The sequence below is a fragment of the Protopterus annectens genome, chromosome 3.part1 (genome assembly GCF_019279795.1).
Source record: "Protopterus annectens isolate FY-2018-M chromosome 3.part1, PAN1.0, whole genome shotgun sequence".
Taxonomy (NCBI): domain Eukaryota; kingdom Metazoa; phylum Chordata; order Ceratodontiformes; family Protopteridae; genus Protopterus; species Protopterus annectens.
In genome coordinates this window covers 1,585,474,435-1,585,495,122 of record NC_056732.1, presented here as the reverse complement: position 1 = coordinate 1,585,495,122, position 20,688 = coordinate 1,585,474,435, and the positions used below count along the sequence as shown (strand labels likewise).

Genomic DNA, 20,688 nt, shown 5'->3' with positions numbered 1-20,688 from the left:
GAGGCCATGGTGCATCCAAATCTCCAAAACCTCAAGCTCACTGCGTGGCTTCTCCAATTCCCATGATTGCAAGGTATCCTTCTCTTTCCTTACCCGTCCGACAAATTATTATCGCTCATCACAAATTGTCTACAAGGAGATTATACCAAAGTAAATGGGATAAACTTGCTAGATGGGCTGTAGATAATGAGCTAGATCCTTATTCCAGCAATATCCACAAAGTAGATAAATAACTGAAGGCGGTTCAGGGTACAGAGAGGTGCAAAGAAGCAAATCAAAATAAAAAGAAAAAACTGCACCCGACTTGCACAACACAGACGTTTATTAAAACAAAGAACAAAAACGTAAGCGCTTTCACGACTACTACTGTCGTTTCATCAGACAAGAATAAACATCTATTCCTTTACTTTAAATAACACATGTAGCATTCAGTTAATATAATAACAGCTATAACTCATCTGACCTATTTAAAAACTTTAAAAACATAGCCTACCAACTAAAGTGCTAAACAGGTAAATATATAAACACATCTTCAATATTTAAAATATAAAATGTATAAGTATTAAAACAAATTCAGTGCCTAAGGCGTCGAGATTTCAAAAAAGGTTTCAAAGATGTTATGCCATTTAAACCAGGATATCTCTCAGCATTCAGTAAAAGAATCCATTTTTGCTCTTTACTTTCAGTCTGGTTCTCTAAGTCACCACCCCATATATTTGGATATACAACTTGAATAGCAAAAAACTTAAAAGAGTGCGTACAATCAGTCTAACAAGATTGGCCAGAGCATTGTTTACTTTACAATTATTGATATCTCTAGCATGTTCAAGAATTCTATCCTTGAACATTCTGTTTGTTTTGCCTATATAAAATACAAAACATTTCTGGTAAAAAGAAAAGTATACTAAATTCATAGTTCTGCAATCAACATAACTTTTAGAAGTAAGTACATTTTCACAAAGTATGAACAAAGGTGGTATTACTGTAAATATATTGACATGCAGAACAACGTCTGCATGGAAAAGTATCAGTTCGCATAGAAAAAATAAGTTTACTAACACTTACTTTGTTGCAGGAATGTTGTTTCAAGGACTTATTTCTAACAGAAAAGGACTGAAAATTACCAATCTTTTCCAAACGTCCTGGTACCTCCTCTAAAATATGCCAATTACTTTTAATAATAGAAGTATATTTATTGATGTCACTTGAATACTGGAAAACTACACTAAACTTGTCATTGGTTATGGTGGAAACATTTGCAACGTCACTCTGTATATCATTCATATATGGTCTACATCTCCTTCCTCTTTGTGTCCATGCCTCATCTATAGTGGTTTCAGTCTCTCTCTTAGAATAACCCCTAGATAAAAATTCTTGCTTTACATTTTCAAGTGCCTCCTTAGCCTCTTCATCATTATTATGTAGTCTGAGGATCCTATAAACCTGTCCCTTGAGTACATTTCTAGGAATGTGTCTCAGGTGCATACTCGTTTTATGTAAAAGGGCATTTTTCCTAGTGAGTTTCCTTTATATACTGCTATCAAGTCCATTCAACTCCGATTTCCTAACCATAATATCCAAAAAGTTGATTTTGACCATTGAATGGTGATAGGTAAATCTTAGGAAGTCAGTGGTGGTATGTATATAGTCTACAAAATGTTCAAGTTCATTAACATTACCTTTCCAAAGCAGAAAGATGTCGTCCACAAATCGGACGTACCATAAGATATTTTCAGAGAAGGCATTATGTTCTTATAAGAGAAAATGCTGTTCCCAGCATACTAAAGCCAAATTGGCGTAGTTATTGGCACAAACAGTGCCCATAGCTATGTCAATTTTCTGTAAATAAAATTAATTTTCAAACACAAACACATTATTTTCCAGTATAATGTCCAACAAACTACAAATAAGATGGACCTTAGTGTTGTCAAAGCATCTGTTAAACCTCAAAAATTCCCTAATCATATCAATGCCCCATATATTTGGTATGGAAGTGAATAGTGATTCATTGTCCATAGTGACAAACATATAGTCACTATCAATGGTCACTGTCCTACTGTGCAACCTTTCCAAAAACATTTATGTATCCCTGCGAATTGTGTGGCAACATGTGTGTAGAGTACCTTCTACAAAGATAGAAAGTGGTTCATTGCACCACCCTGCATCTGAGACTGTGGGTCTCATAGGTGGCGCATTAAGATCTTTGTGTATTTTAGGTAAACCATAAAGTCTCGGGGTAATTGGGTTCTCAACATTGAAATATTTGAACAAGTTTTCATCAATCAAATTTGTCATTAGTAGATTGAAAATCAGGAAGGATACCTTTTCCATGATACCATTAACAACAGCTTTAGAGATACATTGATATGTGTTAACATCCTGTAATAACATTCTCATCTGCTTCAAATATAAATCCTTGTCAAGTAATACTACACCTCCACCTTTGTCTGCCTGTTTAATTTCAATGGAATCATATTTTTTAATTCATTGAATGCCTTGCTCTCACCTCTTGTCATATTGTAGAAACTACTGTTAGTCTCTTGTGTAAACAGTTCTCTGATGCCAGTTTCACAAACACTAATAAAAATTTGTATCCCAGGATGTATACCTGGAATAAATGTGCAAGGTCTAGTGTATCGAAAAGCATCATTGTTGTAGTAGTCATTACTATTTACAAAGGTGTTTTTAAGGATAGGCTCCTGCTTCTCCAATTCCCATGATTGCAAGGCATCCTTCTCTTTCCTTACCTGTCCAACAAAATTATTATTGCTCATCACAAATTGTCTACAAGGAGATTATACCAAAGTAAATGGGATGAACTTGCTAGATGGGTTCTGGATAATTAGCTAGATCCTTATTCCAGCAATATCCGCAAAGTATTAGATTTTCTGGCTTCACTTTACCAATCGGGTTCCTCTGCTTCAACAATTGTGCACCTAGCTGCAATTTCAAACTTCCATATAGGATTGGAGGGTGCCCCTCTGATGTCACACAAACTGTGTAAAGCAATCCTAAAAGGTCTTCTAATGCCAAGACCTCCATTTAAAGAACCACGTCCCCCTTAGGATTTAACTGTGGTTTTTCAGGCCCTGACTAGGAACCTCTTTGAACCATCAGCAACTTGTGACTAAAAATATCTGCCAGAAGAGTCTCAGAACTTCAGGCCTTATCATGTGAACCTCTATACTTAATTTTTCATAAAGATAGAGTTGTACTTCAAACTAATCCTTCCTTTCTGCCCAAGGTTGTATCCGAGACTAATATTAATCAAACGGTACAGCTACCAGTCTTTTTTCCAAAATTTTCAAGCAAGGGAGAATATGCTCTCCATTTACTTGATGTGCACAGACAACTACGTTTTTATTTTCACAGGACTAAAGTATTTAGAAAATCAAACCAACATTTTGTGGCATTTTCTTCTCTCCATGTAGATAACCCAGTTTCTAAGGTCACCGTGGCCAAGTGTCTTAGAGACAGTTCAAGCCCATTCTACAAGAGCAGTAACTACTTCTGCAGTCTTTCATGCCAGAGCTTCTTTAGAAGACATTTGTGCAGCAGCCACTTGGTCTTCTCATCATACCTTTATCACTCATTACAAATTGGATCAGGTCTGAAGGGGACGAGCATCCTTTGGCTCTGTGGTGCTTAGAAATATTCTTCCGTGAGACCTCCCGAGGCTAAAGTAGCTGGGGACTTGATCCCACTGTCAAGGATTGAGTGAAGATTGACATCATCAGATAAAGAAGTTATGTCTTACCATAACGTTCCATCTGTGTTATCGATCTTCACCAATTCCTGACATCCCCGCCCTCCGTCCCCCATCCTGAGACTCTTAGTAGACCAAATTTAGTCCTTGGCTAGCTTTCCTTTAAGGACTCATATTTGGCCTCAATTCATCTAACTGTCATGTATTCATGACCTTTCATGCCTGACTGCCACTCCTTGGCAAACTGGATCTGATGTAATCTCTGTGAGGAGCATTATGGGCATACCTCTCAACCATACCGAATTACTCGTTTTTTACCGAGTTTTGGGGTCCAAATAATGGGGTGCCATGATTCCCGAGTGGCACCCCTTCATTTCTGATTTTTCCCAGCTTTTTTTTTTTTTTAATTCTTTTTGTTTCACTTTTTGAGCTGATGTCATCACGTACGCAATGACATCAGCTCTGTCAGCCTGTCTGAATTGAGCTCAAGGGCTCACTTCCTGCTGGCTGCTTCACTGTGTCTGAATGGTGCAAGCGGGAAGGATTGCTTATCTGAGTTTGACTGAATGCTGCAGAGCTCGTGAACAACGGAGTTGTTAACTTCAGGAACTGGTGTGGCAAGCAGAGTTTAGTTTAAGGTATTATTAGCCCGTGACTGGAGCTTAGTTTAAGGTATTTACTTTCTGCTTAAGGTATTTATTTTCTGCAACAGAGTGTTGGTTTAACAACCAGAGCTAGTTTATGGTATTATTAGCTCGTGAAAGGCATTTCTTTTTTGCTTAAGGTGTTTTATTTTCTGCAACGGAGTGTGTGTGAATATGATGTGAACAACTGGAGCTTATTAGTTTAAGGTATAATGGAGCATAGTTTAAGGTGTGTGTGTGTGTGTGTGTGTGTGTGTGTGTGTGTGTGTGTGTGTGTGTGTGTGTGTGTGTAAGTAGACTTTTATAATGGAAATGTTCTGATTTGGGCAGTTTTGTCATTATTGGTTCATGCATTTTGTTCATAGGTTGGTACTAGGCTATCAGCCCTAGGGCCTATACAAGCCTAGCCATAACAATTTCCTGGCTATTTCTTCCCACACTGTTTACTTCCCTGGACCCCTGTCTAGCAAGGCGACTGACGTGATCCCTGGGGTGAATTTCCTTTCTCCCATCCAATCATCAAGGTCCCTTTTGAAGAGGGCCAAAGAGACACTCTGCTTGACATGTATAGGCAATCTATTCCAGAGTCTGGGGAGTCTCTGGGTCAGGAACCTATCCCTCCAGTATATTTTGTTTATTGTGATGACAAGGTTTAGATCCCTGGAGCGTGTGACTCTGAGGGATTGGGATTTCGATTTCTTTAAGTGTAGCATGTCCAACAGCTCTGGGTTTGACATGGCCTTGTATGTTAAGCAGAGATCGCCTCTGAGTACACGATGTGCGACAGAGTATAGCTGGAGTTTTTTAAGGTGGTCAGCGTAGGGCATCTGCTTTAGGCCTGTGATTTTTTTAGTGAGGTATTTCTGCGGCCTTTCCAGTTGTTGCAGATGTCTTGAGAGGTACATACCAAACTGGGCGTTGTATTCTATAATGGGTCTAATGAGGGATGAGTACATTGGGACAATGACCTCCTTTTTTCTGGATGAAAAGCCCTTAGTGATGAGGTGTGCCACATAGAAGGATTTCCTGACTGTTGGCGATGTGGTTATCGAAGGTGAGACCACTGTCCATTTGTGTCGCTAAGTCTCTTATCACACTTTCGGTGTTTAGTGTACTGCCACCTATATGGTAATTCACGGGTACATGTTTTTTCCCAAAGGGGATAACTATACATTTCTTGGCATTGAGCTTGAGCCCATGGCTCTGGCACCAAACATCTGTTTCTGTAAGGCCCTTTTGTAGAGTATCCACATCATTTGGGGATTCAATAATGGCTCCCAGTTTGCAGTCATCTGCAAACTTTGTTAGCCAGAGTCCCTTAGTGTTGGCCTGTACTTCAGATAAGTAGATGCCAAACAAGAGCGGTCCCAGGACTGAACCCTGAGGTACTCCACTTGTCTAGAGCTGGATTTGGAGTCGGCTACTTTTACAGTGTGGGTTCTATCAGTAAGCCACCCATTGGGTGATGTAGGGAATTAATGCCGAGCTTAGTAAGTTTATCTATGATTCCAGAGTGGGGGATGGTGTCAAAGGCCTTGGCAAGGTCTAGATAGGCTGTGTGGACCATCTTACCCTTGTCCATGGCTCTGGAGACTGATTCGAAGAAGTCAGTCAGGTTCAGGAGACAAGATTTGGCCCTTCACGAACCCAAACTGGGTGGGGCCCAGTGTTTGAAGGTTGCAATGTCTTTGTATATAAGTTCCATGGTAATACGCTCCATGGCCTTGCAGGTAAGGCTCGTCAGACTGATGGGACGGTAGTTTCTGGGATCCAAGGTGGATTCCCCTCCTTGTGGTGTGGGATAACTTTAGCTCTGCGCTACTCAGTTGGCACGAAACGTGAGGTGAGGCTATGATTAAACATGACACTTAGGTGAGGTGGCAGTTCATATTGTAGTTCATGTAATACACATCCCAGGATGTCATCTGGTTCCATGGATGCTGTATTCTTAGCTTTGTAGAGTGCGTTTTTTACCTGTGTGGCCGTTATTACTGGAATTTGGCAATCTTCTGGTATTGAGATGGGCCATTTAGGGGGTGAGAGGGGGGTGAAGCTGGCACTGAATCGATCTGCCAGGATATTGGCAATATATTTGGGATCAGTATATTTATTGCCATTCTGTTTTAGCTCAGAGCAGATCTGAGCATTGCCATTTAGATTCTTGACATAGTTATAGAATGCCTTGTGGTTGTCTTTGGAATCTTTGGCAATTTTATTTTCGTAACTAGCTTTGGAGGATTTTTTGAGGGATCTTAGTTTCTTACTGAGGCTGGTAAGGGAGTTTTTTTGCATCCTGGGATTTTCCTCTTTTCTGCAACAGTTTCTTCCTTTTGTTGTAAAGTTTGATTATGGCAGGAGACCACCAGATTGGCTTCCTTTTTTTGGATGAGAGCATCTTGGTTCTATTTGGGATGGCATGATTCATGCATGAGTGGATGTGCTCGTACAGTGTGTAGGATTCAGCAGTTGAACTTTCAGTTCCCATCTGCATGGGTGTCATGAAGTTTGTCACTTCTGACTTGAGTAGCATGAAGCTGGCTTTTGGAGAAGTTTTTTTATGGAGGTTTCCTTACTGGGGGTGGGGGTGGGATGTGGATGTTAAAGGTGATTAGCTTATGGTCAGACCTGACTAATGACTGTAGGTGTGGAGCATCGATTTCCCATGTTGGTAATGACAAGGTCTAGGATATTGGAGCCCCTGGTGGGACTATGGATTAGTTGATCCAGGGCATTGGAATTTATGAATTCCAAGAGCCGTTGGGCAAAGGTGTTGGTACACAAGTAGTTTTCCCAGTTAATGGCAGGGTTTTTAAAATCACTCAGTATTAGGGTGTTTGGTTCTATCTTAATATTTTCCAGTATGTTTAGAAAGGTGTAGTGAGAATCTTGGGGTATGGTGGGGGATCTGTAGCAAGCTACAATTTCGCTTGCAGTCTTACCCTAATGTTAGTTGCACCTGAAGAATTTCAGAAACATTGTGTTGGGCAACAAGCCTGGTGGTGTGAATATCCTTGGTGAATATTGACCCTCCTCCAACTTTAGTGTTTCGGTCCTGGTTTGGTGGCCGAAAAGTGTGGTAAGAGTTGTAGCCTGGTATTGCAGGGGTGCTCTCTGGAGCCTTGAACCAGGTCTCAGTTACTGCACAGATATCGATGTTCTTCATTTTTAGGAGTGCCTCGAGAGAGTGCATTTTGAGGTTTAGACTTCTATCACTGAGTAACATTACCATCAGATTTTGCATGCTTGTACCCGTTATGGTGGTGGTTTTGTCCTTTGAATTTTGCCTACAAAAAGCACTATAGGTGTGGCAAGAGCCTTAGCCAGTAACCTGAATCCCAGGGGTGACAGGTGCAGACCATCTCTGGCAAAGCATCATGGTCTGTCAATCATGTCGTCCCAGGCAGACAGATACTGGATCCCCTTTGAATGACACCAGAAGCTTAGGCAATTGTTGAAGTCAATCATTTTGTCCTTGTATTGTGGTGTCATTCTGGGCGAAGGCAGGATACTACTCAGGGCTAGGGTCATAACTGCCTTGGGCACATGATCCGAGAGCTCTTCCATGTCTCTTTTCATGTAGTCCAGGGAGGTACGTCTCAAGTCATTCACTCCAACATGGACAATAACAGAGTCATATTTGTACTTGTTGTGGAGTGACTTGAGTGCATGCGTTATGTGGCGGATCCTGACACCTGACAGGCAGCTGACTGTAATTTTCGCCTTGTTCAACCTGGTGAGTGAGACATCTGTGCCGGACTATAGAGTCACCTATGACTAAAGTGTTAGATACGTTGTCTTGCCTTAAGGGCTGTTTCTAGGTGGCACACTGGTGTTGTGAACTATGTGACACTTTGGTTGTGATTGGTGTTTGTTTGCGTTTCAGCTTCAGATGTCCTTGTTGCTTGGGAGGTTACAGTTAAGGGCCTCTGCATATGTGGATTTAGTGTTGCTATATGTGGGTGGTGGTGGTGTGGGTTTAGAAGGGCTATGTGTTGTTTGAGGTGTAGTGTGGGTGTTAGCCTTCTCCTCTTGACTGTCTAGCACAATCTTGGGTGGAGAGAGCTTTGCTTCCATTTTGGCTATGTAAGTGCATCTCTCATAGGTTGTAGTGTTGGATGGTAGGAGGAGAGGGTTGTCTGTGTACATGAGGCAATTGCTGCATTGCCCCAATATGCCCAGATTCACCAGGTGGACAGGAGAAATCACCGGAAGCTGACCCTTGGAACATGCCTGGTTTGGTGCTTTTTTTTTGTATAAAGTACAGGAGCTGTTTTCCCTTACCTTAGCGTGCAATTATAGGCTGTTTAATGCCTACTATTAATTTATCCTTATTAATAAGGGGCCTATGATTTGAAAACAGCCCAAATGTAATCTTTATCCACCACTGGCCAGATACATTTTCTTTGGATGTGGTGTGGGTTTCAATGCTATTTCAGTGAATCTGAGTTTCAAGGGCAGAGACGTTTTAATGCCAAGTCTATTTTCATTGTGAGACCGTATTTCTTTGTTTAGCAGATATCTATTAGTTTTTGTGCATTGTGCTATAAAAAGTAAAAATAAAATCCAAATAATCACTGTAGAAGTAAAGCAGTATACATGCACACAGTGTTTATGGTAAACGGGGCGAAATAGCCAGGCAGTGGGACACTGGAATGGCTGCAGGGGGACTCTGGTGCCACATTTTGGTTGTTTGTTCTTCGGTTTGCATTTGAAAGTTGTTATCCCACAATTCCGTTTGAGTGGGAGGGTTATGCAATTATGTATGCAAATTTTACATTAATTAGCATACAGATTTATACCTATTTTTCATGGGTCTTGTCCAGATTTTTGATGTTTCCAAGTTGAGAGGTATGATTATGGGTAGAGCCTGGCTCAAGAGTTTGGAGAGCGCAAGCTGAAGTAAACGGCCTTCTCAGTTCCGAGGTTCGAAACCAAACCCACTGTCAGGGATTCATGAAGGTCGACAACACAGATGGAACGTTATGGTAAGACATAACTTCTTTTTTTTGCCTCCTTTTAACTCTCAGTGAAGGGGCATTCCACCCTCTTCAACAGGAGATAGACTTCAGCCAGGTCAAAGGCTCTGTATTTCATTCTCACTTGGAACTGACAACTAGGAGGATTGGGTTAACACCAAAAGCTGTCATTTACCCCTTTGTGTTTCTAACTGTCCTTAAGAAGGCAAGGAAACCAACCACCAGGAAGTCATACCTAGCAAAATGGAAAAGATTCTCCATCTGGTGGCACAGCAGGAACACCAGACACCCTCAGGCAGACATTTCAGTCCTGCAACACATTTCAGGTCTGTTCAGCCAGGACCTTTCTTATTCTAGCATTGAAGTACATGTTTCCTACCCCATTCCCCCTCCCATTTACTCTCACTCCCCTGCTGAAGTTGTTTCTAAAAGGGATCATTCATTTGAGGCCATTTGGAAGGAGCCCAATTCCTCCCTGGGATCTCAATGACATGCTAGAAAAACTCACTCTGACTCCCTTTGAACCAGCAGCATCTTCCCAGTTAAAGATGCTGACTTGGAAGACCACTTTGCTAATTGCCATCACTTCAGCAAGGAGGTTCTCTGAGCTACAAGTCCTTATGTGCAAAGAGCCTTTCACAGTCTTTCGTAGAGATGGGGTAAACTGCAACTCTTAGACCTAATCCATCTTTAATGCATAAGGTGGTATCAGAACTTGTTCTAAGTCAGGCTCTTCACCTCCTGTTTTTTTTTTCCTTCAAACCCTCAGAACAAAGTGGAACAAATCTTTCATTCCCTGGATGTACATAGACAAATTGGGTAATGTTTAAACAGGCAAAAAAAAGGCTCAGATAGAGCAGAATGACTTTTGGGGTCTTTTTAAGAGGGGAAGGTGGTCAAACCTGTCTCCAAACAAATTGTATCTAAACGAGTAGCCAGTTGCATCAGGTTTTGTTAAACTCACCATGGAAAACCTCTTCCTGGTCAAGTCAAAGCTGTTTTCACAAGGCGCAAGGCAGTGCCACTGCCTTCCTCAAAGGAGTTTCTACACAGACCAACCTAGAAACTGCCAGTGGGAACGCAGTCCACACCTCTGCAAAACACTGTCCTTTAGCTTCAGTTCTAGAGCTAAAACAGCATTTGTTACCGCTGTCCTGCAAAAGCTTAATTCTTGAGGGTTAACAGCTTCTCCTACCACCCTTCCACTAGTTTTGGGTGTCGTTCCAAGAATCAGTACTGCAACACTGACCACAAAGAACATACAACATTTGTGTCACACTTAACATAATTGCAGATATTCGAGTAGATCAGTGTTGCAGTACAAGCTCCCAACCTCCATCCCCTCTATCTGATAACACACTATTTCCCTGTTATGGGTTATAAGGGAGAGAAAGACTCCTGCAGATAGATCCTTTATCATTCCCTCTCCTCCTAACTTGTGCATTACTACTCTTGTTAAATCAAACCTGGAGTGGTCTTGCTGTACTCGGACATCATACTTCTTGTACACTGCTTAGAAAGTCCTGAAGATGGTGCTGATTGGGCAACCTTCTTATACCGCGATGTCCAGACATTAGTCTTAGGACATCTTTCAGCTAGGGATGATGTATAGACTGTGGAAATTGTGTCCGTTGTGAGTTTCTGCGTGGCAGGACGACCCAAGAATCAGTATTGCAACATTGATCTACTTGACCATCTATAATAAGTGTAACACAACTGTACTTTCCTCCTTGCTGAAGCCTTAACTAAGGATGCAACTATAACTTTTCAGTCCATTAGCAGATCTCTTGTCTCTCTCATCCAGCAAGCCTCACCTGGACATTAATTCCCTCAGACTAACCACATGGTTTCTCCAGTTCAGATAATGACCGCTGATCCTGCCCTTACTTATAGAGCTGTGCAGAACTGTTGGTTTCTCAGAAGGAATCCACTGTTAAAATTTACAAAAACAAATGTAAACATGGCTCTGTGGGCATCCAGCCACAAACTCAACACTTTCTTGGCCCCGTTTCCATCAGTTCTTCATTTCCTCTCATCATTGTGTGATGCTGGCTGTAACTCTTCAGTGATTAAAGTTAAGTTGGTAACCATATCAAATTTTAATACAAGAGTTCTACCTTACCTACGTGCTACATTAAAAACTGTGCAATGGCATTTTTAAATGAATGTTTCCATTACGTTTTCCTACCAAAGATCCAGTGCCTCTTGGACCTCCTTTTGAGCCAGTATGTGCTGCCAAAATGAAATTCTTTTCTTGGAAAACATTTTTTTCTCTGTCAACTATCATTTCAGCGAGAAAAATGTCAGAATTACAACAACTTCATCTGTGCCTTCTTACCTAATTTTCCAGAAAGATATGGTATTATTAAGAACTAATCTTGCCTTCATTCCAAAAGTCTAACCTTAACCAGCTCATTTGCCTTCCAGTTGTCTACCCAGATGACTCCAGTTGGGGAATACCTTCTTTCATACCGTGGATGTCTGCTGCCAATCACATTTCTACCTTCACCAAACAGTTTATAAGAAGAGTTTCAAAACTTTTTTACTTCCTGAGAGCCTTCCAAACTAGGATTCAAAATATTCAGACTGATGTTGTCCAGATGGCTCTTAGAATGTATCACCTTTGCTTACAACTCAAGAAACAAGCCTTTACCATTGAAACTTATAAACCACACAACTTTCTTTCAAAGATTCTTCACTGGATGACATTTGTGCAGTATCATCTTGGTCTGCATTGCATATCTTTTGCAAACATTAAGTTCAGTGTCCGCTCCTGATCTACCACCTCCTTTGGAGTTACCATCCTGAAGAGCATCCTGTTATGATTCTTTTAAGGGAACTTGGTAGCTTGGGATTCTGTCCCATCAACCAAATCTGAATGGCAGGATTAAACAGGATTCAGAAGTTATGTACTCACCATAATCATGGATCCTTTTCATCTCTAGTCCATTTGATTCGACAACCTGTCTCAGCTTTCACCTACCAAATTGTCACTGCTTATATCCAGAAGCACCTAGTAGACCTGTTTGATGTTCATCTTCCTTTTAACTTATTCTCTGTACTTAGTGTTTCATCTTCCTTTTAACGTATTCTCTGTACTTAATGTTTATGATTCACTCCAAAAGAAGCAGCAAACCTGATCTGAGATAGAGTTGGGGCAGATGTATTGTGGGATCTTGAAATAAGCTCAAGGTTTGGGCACCAGCTAGAGATGCTAGATCGGATCTGCAGTCTGGATATAATCCTGTCCATCCAATTTGTACAGACTATAGATTAAAAGGATCCAGCATTATGGTAAGTGCATAATTTCTATTTTACTGGTTATGGCCTCTGTCAGAAGAATCACAGAACTATGGTCTCTCATGTATAAATAGCCTTTAACTCCACAATGAAAATCACTTTTGTAGTAACTTTTGTTTATGCCTAAGATAGTGACATGAGATATCTTTGAATCAGGCTGTTAACCTCTCAGTTTTTTGCCCTACACCCCAAACAGAGGTGAGAAGATGTTGGATTCACTATATGTGCATAAGCAGTTGAACTATTATCCAAACAAAACAAAATTAAAAAGTCTAACAGACCAGTTATTAATGTCCTTTGCGCAAAGTAGAATGGGCTGACTTCTTTCTGAGCAAAGAGTTTCTAAGTGTGTGGCTGATTGTATTTCTTTCTGCTGCTTTTTCCACTGCAAGACTGTCCCAGAGCAAATGAGGTCACATTCTAGAGCCAGTTCAGCCATCACTGCCTTTCAGAAAATGGTCACCACTCATTCCATTTTGAAAACAACTATGTGGTCATTAGTGTAAACTTTTTCAAAACATTGCAGTGTATATATACTGCAAGGAAAAGTGGTTAATCTGAAGTAGTTACTTCATTTGATCTGCAACCTGTGGGATTCGGATCCGACCTCGGATCCGAGCCGGCAGCTTTCCAAGCTTCAAGATCCGAGCTCCTAGCTCCTCCCCCCCTACCCATAATCCCATGCTACCAACCACATTACCCCAGATCGTTTTTTGCCGCGGCTAAAGACGGTTGCTTCTCTGTGAAGAGCCCCTAGCATTTGGTGAGATTGTTCCTTTTTTCTCTCAAAACTTTGAATTCTTCTAGTTAATATTGTGTGTGTGTGCTGTTTTAATCAAAACCTTCCTTGTTTAAAAAAAAAAAAAAAACTCTCTTAGTTTTAAATTGTCTCTCCCCCTCCCCCCCTTAGTGTTTGGGTGTGTGTGTGAGAGGATAATGGCTGAATCCAAAGCTATTTTTTCAAAGTGTACTGAGTGTGGCCACAAGCTTTCCCCTGCTGATGGCCACACTCAGTGTGTTTTGTGTCTGGGGGCAGTACATTTGTCGGAGGCCTGCCAAATCTGTGCGGCCTTCAACCCTCAGGCACTTAGGGACAGGAAGAACAAGCTGATCCTGGCGGGAAAACTCCCTCAGGAGTCGGCTTCTTCTTCCTCTCCCAGCCGGACCCAAGCTACTTCTGTAGCTTCGGCGCCGGCCACTCCAGTAGCTGTACCCGGGACTCAACCTCCCCTTTCAGGTACTAGCTCTGTGGAGTCTGGGTCTTCTTCTCATAAGGAGAAGAAAAAGCATAGAGAGAGGGAAACTCATTCTACTAAAAGACGGGCCGAGTCTCATCTCTCGGCTCCGCCTGAGAAGTTACTTCGGCTCCGTTCTCCTTCTTTTTCTCCGGAGCCGGAGGAGGAGGATAGGTCTCCCTCGAGGTCTTCGAGGCGGCCTTCCCGGCCTGCCTCGACTACCTCTTCGCGGTCCACTAAAAGCATCTCCGAGGCAGACATGGATCGGATGATGCGAAGATTTTTGCAGACCCAGATGCAGATGGGGATGCTCTTGCCTCCCCCCCCCCCCTTTGGGAGGGACGGTGGCCCCCATCTTTGCCCCGATAGCTACTTCTCCGACCCGATTTCGGGTCTCGGAGTTGTCGGATCCAGGCCCTTTCGGATCCGGGGATACGTCGGCGCCGACAGAATTAGTCTCTTCGCCGACTATGCTTTCGAGCTTGTCGGATCCAAGCTCTCGAGGCCGAGGGTTGAGCATCGGATCTGAGGGGGTGGTTGTGTCTTCGGCGCCGATTGGGTCGGTGCGCACCGCCACCTCTGATCAGATTGCTTCGGCTCCGACCCCGATCGTCTCCTCGGGGCCGAGGAGGTTGCTTTCTCAGGCTGGTGATGGCGAATCTCCTTCGGCTTTTGAGGTGGTTGAGAGGGTACTGTCGAGATCTTCCAGGTCCCCGATCGGGCCTTCGGATCCACCCGTGCCCCCACTGTATCAGGGTCTGTCTTCCATCATCTGTCCATATGGACAGCCTGCCCAAAGCCTCCAGTTAGTTCCCAGGGAGGAACAACACCCGGTGGACGAGCCTTCTTCGGACAGTCCCGCCGAAGAGGGACCTCGAAAGCACCAGTGCAAAAGGAGGCACCTGGACTCCCCCGAGTCCATTACCACGGATACAGATTTGGAGGATACGGAGGGTTCCCCAAGGTTACCCCGAAGATGTCTCATTTGGAGACATCATGGAAATGCTGCATAAGAGGGGTGGTCTGCCCAAAAACCCTCCCTGGACGAATCCGTATTTCTGGAGGCCTTTGAGGCAGGCCCATCTACCTCCTGGGTGTCCCCCCCAGCCGACCCCTTGGTGGACTTAATTACCACCAGGGCTTGGAAGGAGCCCGACACCGTGGAGCCTATCCCTAGACGCCCGGATAAGGTCCTCAGCCCTCCTTCTGATAGACCTTCTTGGTCCAAAGGCGCACCGGTTGATGCTATGTTGGTGGTGGCTGCCACCAAGAGAGAAACTTGCCCAAGAAAGTTCCTCAGTCCATCCGCCGGACAAGGAGTTTCGAGCATTGGACCGGATTGGGAAGTGGATGTTTGCGTCAGCAACCTTTGCCATAAGGTTGCTGAACTACATGGCACACACTATCCGGCTGCAACGTGACCTAATCAAAGAGTACGCTGCAGCCCCTCTGGAGTCCATGTCGGTCTCGGACAAGAAAGGTTTTGAGACTCGAATGGCCACTCTAAAGTCCATCTCAAATACGACTATGCTGCTTCTTTCTCATGCCACGGAAGGAGCCGCTAGAGCCAGCGGAGCGGGAGTAGTCTTAAGATGGCACTCCTGGCTCCGCCTCTGTGACTTCACGGATCCCTTCAAGGTGTCCTTCGCGAACGCCCCGTACGATGGTTCAGCCTTATTTGGCCCAGCAGTTCGCGACACGCTTGTCCAAAGCGAGAAGGATGGGAAGACGCTGTCGGCCGTCGGAGTCCGCTTCTCTAACCCCCAAAGATACTTTTCTAGAAGTCAGAGGGGGCAAAAGAAGCTGTGGTTTCGAAAATCTCAGCAATCCTGTCCTGCTGCGGACAACTCGTCCTCTAGAGGCAGAGGAGGACAAGGTGGACGCCGGCCCAGAGGCAGAGAGGGGGCCCGCGCAACTTCGGGTCGAGAGAACCTTTCTCGGTGGGACCCGCGCAACAGCCCTGAGGGCTTGCCCGACTGTCCCTCTCTGGAGGCAGTCGGGGGGCGATTGTCGGAGCACCGATCAAAGTGGGAGTCCATTACAAACGATCGATGGGTGCTCTGGATTATATCCAGAGGTTACACAATACCGTTCTTGCACCCCCACAAGCCCAAACATCTCCCCGATGTTCCACCCCATCAAAGGGAGTCCGCAACTTTAGAAATTTCGCAGTTGCTAACAAAAAGAGCCATCCAGCCCGTCCCCCCAGATCAGTCCGGATCGGGTTATTACTCCAGGTTCTTTTTGGTGCCAAAGAAAACGGGGGACCTCAGACCCATCCTAGACCTTTCGTCCCTGAACCTGTTCATACCCACGGAAAAGTTCCGGATGGTCACCCTCCAATCTATTCTCCCCCTTCTGCAGGAGAACGACTGGATGTGCTCGTTGGATCTCAAGGACGCGTACTACCATATAGTAATGGACAGACGGTCCAGGAGTTTCCTCCGCTTCCGGCTAGGAGCCAGTCATTATCAGTTCAGGGTTCTTCCATTTGGCCTAACCTCAGCCCCCAGAGTGTTTACCAAAGTCATGGCAGTGGTAGCAGCCCACCTGAGACTCCAGGGCATTCAGGTGTTCCCTTACCTGGACGATTGGCTCCTCACCGCCCCCAACAAGCATCTTCTGGTTACAGCGAGAGACTATGCCCTATCTCTGTTTGCTCAATTGGGCATCTCAGTCAATTTAAAGAAGTCCTGCCTGTGCCCAACTCAAGCCCTAGATTTCATAGGGGCCAGGTTGGATACTCGAATCTCCAGAGTGGTTCTCACACCGACCAGAATAAACAGTTTGTACCGCCAAGTCTTGGGTATTCTTCAGAGCCCAAACCCCCCAGCAGAATTAGTCCTGAGGGCGTTAGGATCTATGTCGGCGGCGATAGGCCTTTCTCTCCATGCCCGTCTACGCATGCGTGTATTACAGTGGACTCTCCAGGTCCAATGGTCTCTGTCGACCCATCCTTTGGACATGCCGATTCCCCTGAGCAGGGCATGCAGGGACTCCCTACTTTGGTGGCTGCAGGCAGAACAACTCAAGGAAGGGAGACCCTTTGTGATTCCCCCAGTCGAAGCCACGTTGACCACGGACGCTTCCTGCCTCGGGTGGGGCGGGCATTATGCAGGCAAGTCAGTCCAAGGAACGTGGACTCCCCTAGAGACTGCACTGCATATCAATGTCCTAGGGATGAGGGCAGTGCTATTGGCGTTGCAAGCTCTCCATCATCTTCTACCTCTGGGGACTATTGCAATCCAGACGGACAACATGTCCGTGGTCTGGTACATAAACAAACAGGGAGGGACCAGGTCTTACCCCCTGTGTCGAGAAGCCATGAGAGTGTGGGAATGGGCTATTTCCACCAACCGCTTTCTGATAGCAACGCACATTCCGGGACGGACCAACATATTAGCAGACAGCCTAAGTCGGGTATTTCTCAGCCCTTATGACTGGTCTCTGAATCCCTCTGTCGCGAGACAGATATTCCACAAATGGGGTCAACCTCGCTGCGACCTTTTTGCCTCTCCCCTAAACTCAAAATGCAGCGAGTACTTCGCGATAGTTCCCCCCAAAGGGGAATCTCCCAGGGATGCCTTGGTTCATGCTTGGCCGCCCGGTCTTCTTTATGCATATCCTCCTCTTCCTCTGATGATGAAACTCATCCAGAAAGCCTGTCTGTTGGGGAGCAGAGTGATTCTCATTGCCCCATTCTGGCCTCGACAAGTCTGGTTCCCCTTTCTGCAGTCTCACAGTGTGGCTCCCCCATGGATCCTGGATCCCAGACCAGACCTAATCTCGCATCTGACGAGATGCCACACTCCAAACCTGGTCAGTCTCCGGCTCACAGCCTGGCTGATCCAGTTCTGTTAATGGCAAGGACTCCCGGTATCTCTTCCCCTGTTAAGGCTATTCTGGTGGCAGCTCATAAGCCATCAACCAGAAAACTCTACAGCAGTAAATGGAAACGTTTTTCCATCTGGGCAAAGGGTAAGGAATTAGATCCCTTTACGGTTCCTATTCCAACCATTCTGGACTTTCTATCCCTCCTTTTTGAGCAGGGAGCTAGTGCGTCCACCATTAAAGTTCAACTTGCAGCCATCTCTCATTATCATGTGGGAGATGGCATAAGTTCCTTGGCTTCAGCCAAAATTTGCAAAGCCTTCCTAAAAGGCGTGTTCCTCTTAAAGCCTCCCATTAAACCGGCTATGCCTCCATGGGATCTTACCTTGGTCTTACAAGTATTAACAGGACCACCTTTCGAACCTGCGGCCTCTGTGCCCTTAAAATTCTTATCTTGGAAGACAGCCTTCTTGGTAGCGATCACTTCTGCCAAGCGGGTATCAGAGCTACAAGCCTTGTGCATTAAGTATCCATACCTTATTTTTCACAAAGATAGGGTTGCCCTCAGGACTAATCCTTCTTTTCTTCCTAAGGTAGCCACAGAATCTAACATTAATCAATCTATTAACCTCCCTGTTTTCTTTCCTAGCTTCCAAAACAAAGGTGAATACACATTGCACAAATTAGATGTACACAGACAACTGCGTTTTTACTTGCATAGGACTAAAGATTTCCGCAAGTCAGACCAGTTGTTTGTTTCTTATGCTAAATCAGCCATGGGCAAACCAATTTCTAAGGTGACAGTAGCAAATTGGATTTCTCAATGTATCAGACAGGCATACATTTCAATTGGGAGACCAGCTCCGGTTGTCATTCGGGCACATTCTACCAGATCTGTGGCTACCTCAACAGCGTTTTGGTCTAGAGTTCTAGTTGACGATATTTGCTGAGCAGCTACCTGGTCCTCTTCCCATACGTTCATTTCTCATTACAAGCTGGACATGATCTCCAGAAGTAGGGCTTCCTTTGGCTCTGTGGTGCTTCGGAATATCCTTCCGTAGGGACCACCCAGGGCCTTTAGGTAAGCTGGGGACTCTGTCCCACAGGTTGCAGATCAAATGAAGTAACTACTTCAGATATAGAAGTTATGTACTCACCATAACGTTCCATCTGAGTAGATACTTCATTTGTCTGCAACCGACCCCCCCTGCCATCCCCCGAACCTCGGTAAAATATTGTCCTGTGGAGAATTCTCTCCGTCTTTAGATTATAGGGCAAAATAACCGATCTGAGGTAATGTGGTTGGTAGCATGGGATTATGGGTAGGGGGAGGAGCTAGGAGCTCGGATCTTGAAGCTTGGAAAGCTGCCGGCTCGGATCCGAGGTCGGATCCGAATCCCACAGGTTGCAGACAAATGAAGTATCTACTCAGATGGAACGTTATGGTGAGTACATAACTTCTATTTTGTATCAGCCATCTTACAGAGCTAATTGCAGTCCACTCCTCCTCAGATCCAACCTTCCCTAGGGGTCATAAGCTTTGGAAATCTTGTTAGGGAATTAATATGTTTGTCTGCTGCAATAGTATTTCCCTTCCTCTATCCCTTTCCTTTTCTGTGTACTGCAGTAATATTTCCCTCCCTCTGTCCCTTTCCTTTTCTGGGGTCTCTACGGTTAGGGAGAGTACCCACTCATTATTTGTCCTGTATCCCTGTTACAGGGCACCCATCCTCCCCTGGTTGACCTGGTGTCTGGAAAGCTTAGTATGTCTCTTTCTGCTTTGAGCACCCTAATGAGTTACTCCCTATACACAGGGACATTTTTTGTACTTTGATCCTAGACCTCACCACAAGGAGAAACTAGGACAAGCTAGAACCAAAGGTGATGCATGTGAACATCCCCAATTCCACTGGGATGAGAAAATATCCAGGTAGAATGATATCTATTCAATTAAGAGGGGGGATTTTGCAAAGCTCTGGAAATTTGATGGATGTTGAGACTAATGTGGCAGAATTCCCAAGGTTTTATCATTACTGCAGCAGTGGACAAATTCAGAACTTTACAGTTTTGGTAAGTTACTAATGCAGCTATACTTTACAGAAGATGGACCTTTCTTCTTACTGATCTATCATTACACCATCTTACATGTGTTGAAAGTAATAGCAGGGGAATTGCCAAAATGCCCTGGCTAAACTTCTCCTAGTCAGTATCAATACCACCCAAGTCTCCTGAAATAGGCCACTAACCTAGTGGGACTGGCAGTCAACAAAAGTTAAATAATTTATGGTAAATGCATAACATTTATCTGAGATTTAGTTGCCTTCCATCTTTGTAGCCTTCTATACAAACATTCAGTTTTAATGAGCATGATAAATTATTGGTTTGTCTTTTTGTTCTTAGTTTTGCGGACTGTGGTAGTTTGTGCGTGGTGTATTTCTTAATCACATCCCACTCTGTTTCTCTTCTAACAGGTTATACTAAACAATGTAAAAGGTGAAGCTTTGGTAGAATTTCAGTCAGCTGAAGACGCTGAGAAGGCTATACAAGCTGTCAGGAAAGAGAACATTTTGGAGCAGAAAGTGGTGGTCAGTATTGCATTTGAATGTTTCTTGTCTCAGCCAAATTCGGCATTTGTCACTTGTGCATTGAAAAACCTTTGTGCTTTTAAAAGCCGATTGAGCATTGACACACAACTGATAATTGTTTTTATTGAAAATTTTCTTTATTATACTAAATTGCAGAAAAAAAATGATCCAGGGGACGCCTGTGTGAAGAGATCATTGTGTCAGTAGTGCCTTGATCTGATTCAGAACAGTGTAGTGTGTTTTGCATTTTGAGGGGCATGGGGGGAGGTTACTGTATCAATTTTCATGTGATTGAATCCTTTATTCTAGAAGTATGTTAACTCTATGGGAATGGCTTAGTTATACTTAGATGTTCATCGTGCATACAGCTGCAGTCATAACAGATGGGTTATCCTGCCGTCAGGCGGGTCC

At 44.1% G+C, this 20,688-nt stretch overlaps 1 protein-coding gene across 1 annotated transcript in view; it reads left to right on the top strand.

The window, feature by feature from the left end:
* Positions 1-20,484, top strand: part of LOC122797817 (msx2-interacting protein-like) — a 1,498,925-nt gene extending 1,478,441 nt beyond the window's left edge. Inside the window, exon 17 of the mRNA XM_044066339.1 lies at positions 20,164-20,484. Within this exon, the coding sequence (XP_043922274.1) occupies positions 20,164-20,484 (321 nt within the window). The remainder of the gene's footprint in view (positions 1-20,163) is intronic.
* The last annotated feature ends 204 nt before the right edge of the window (positions 20,485-20,688 follow it).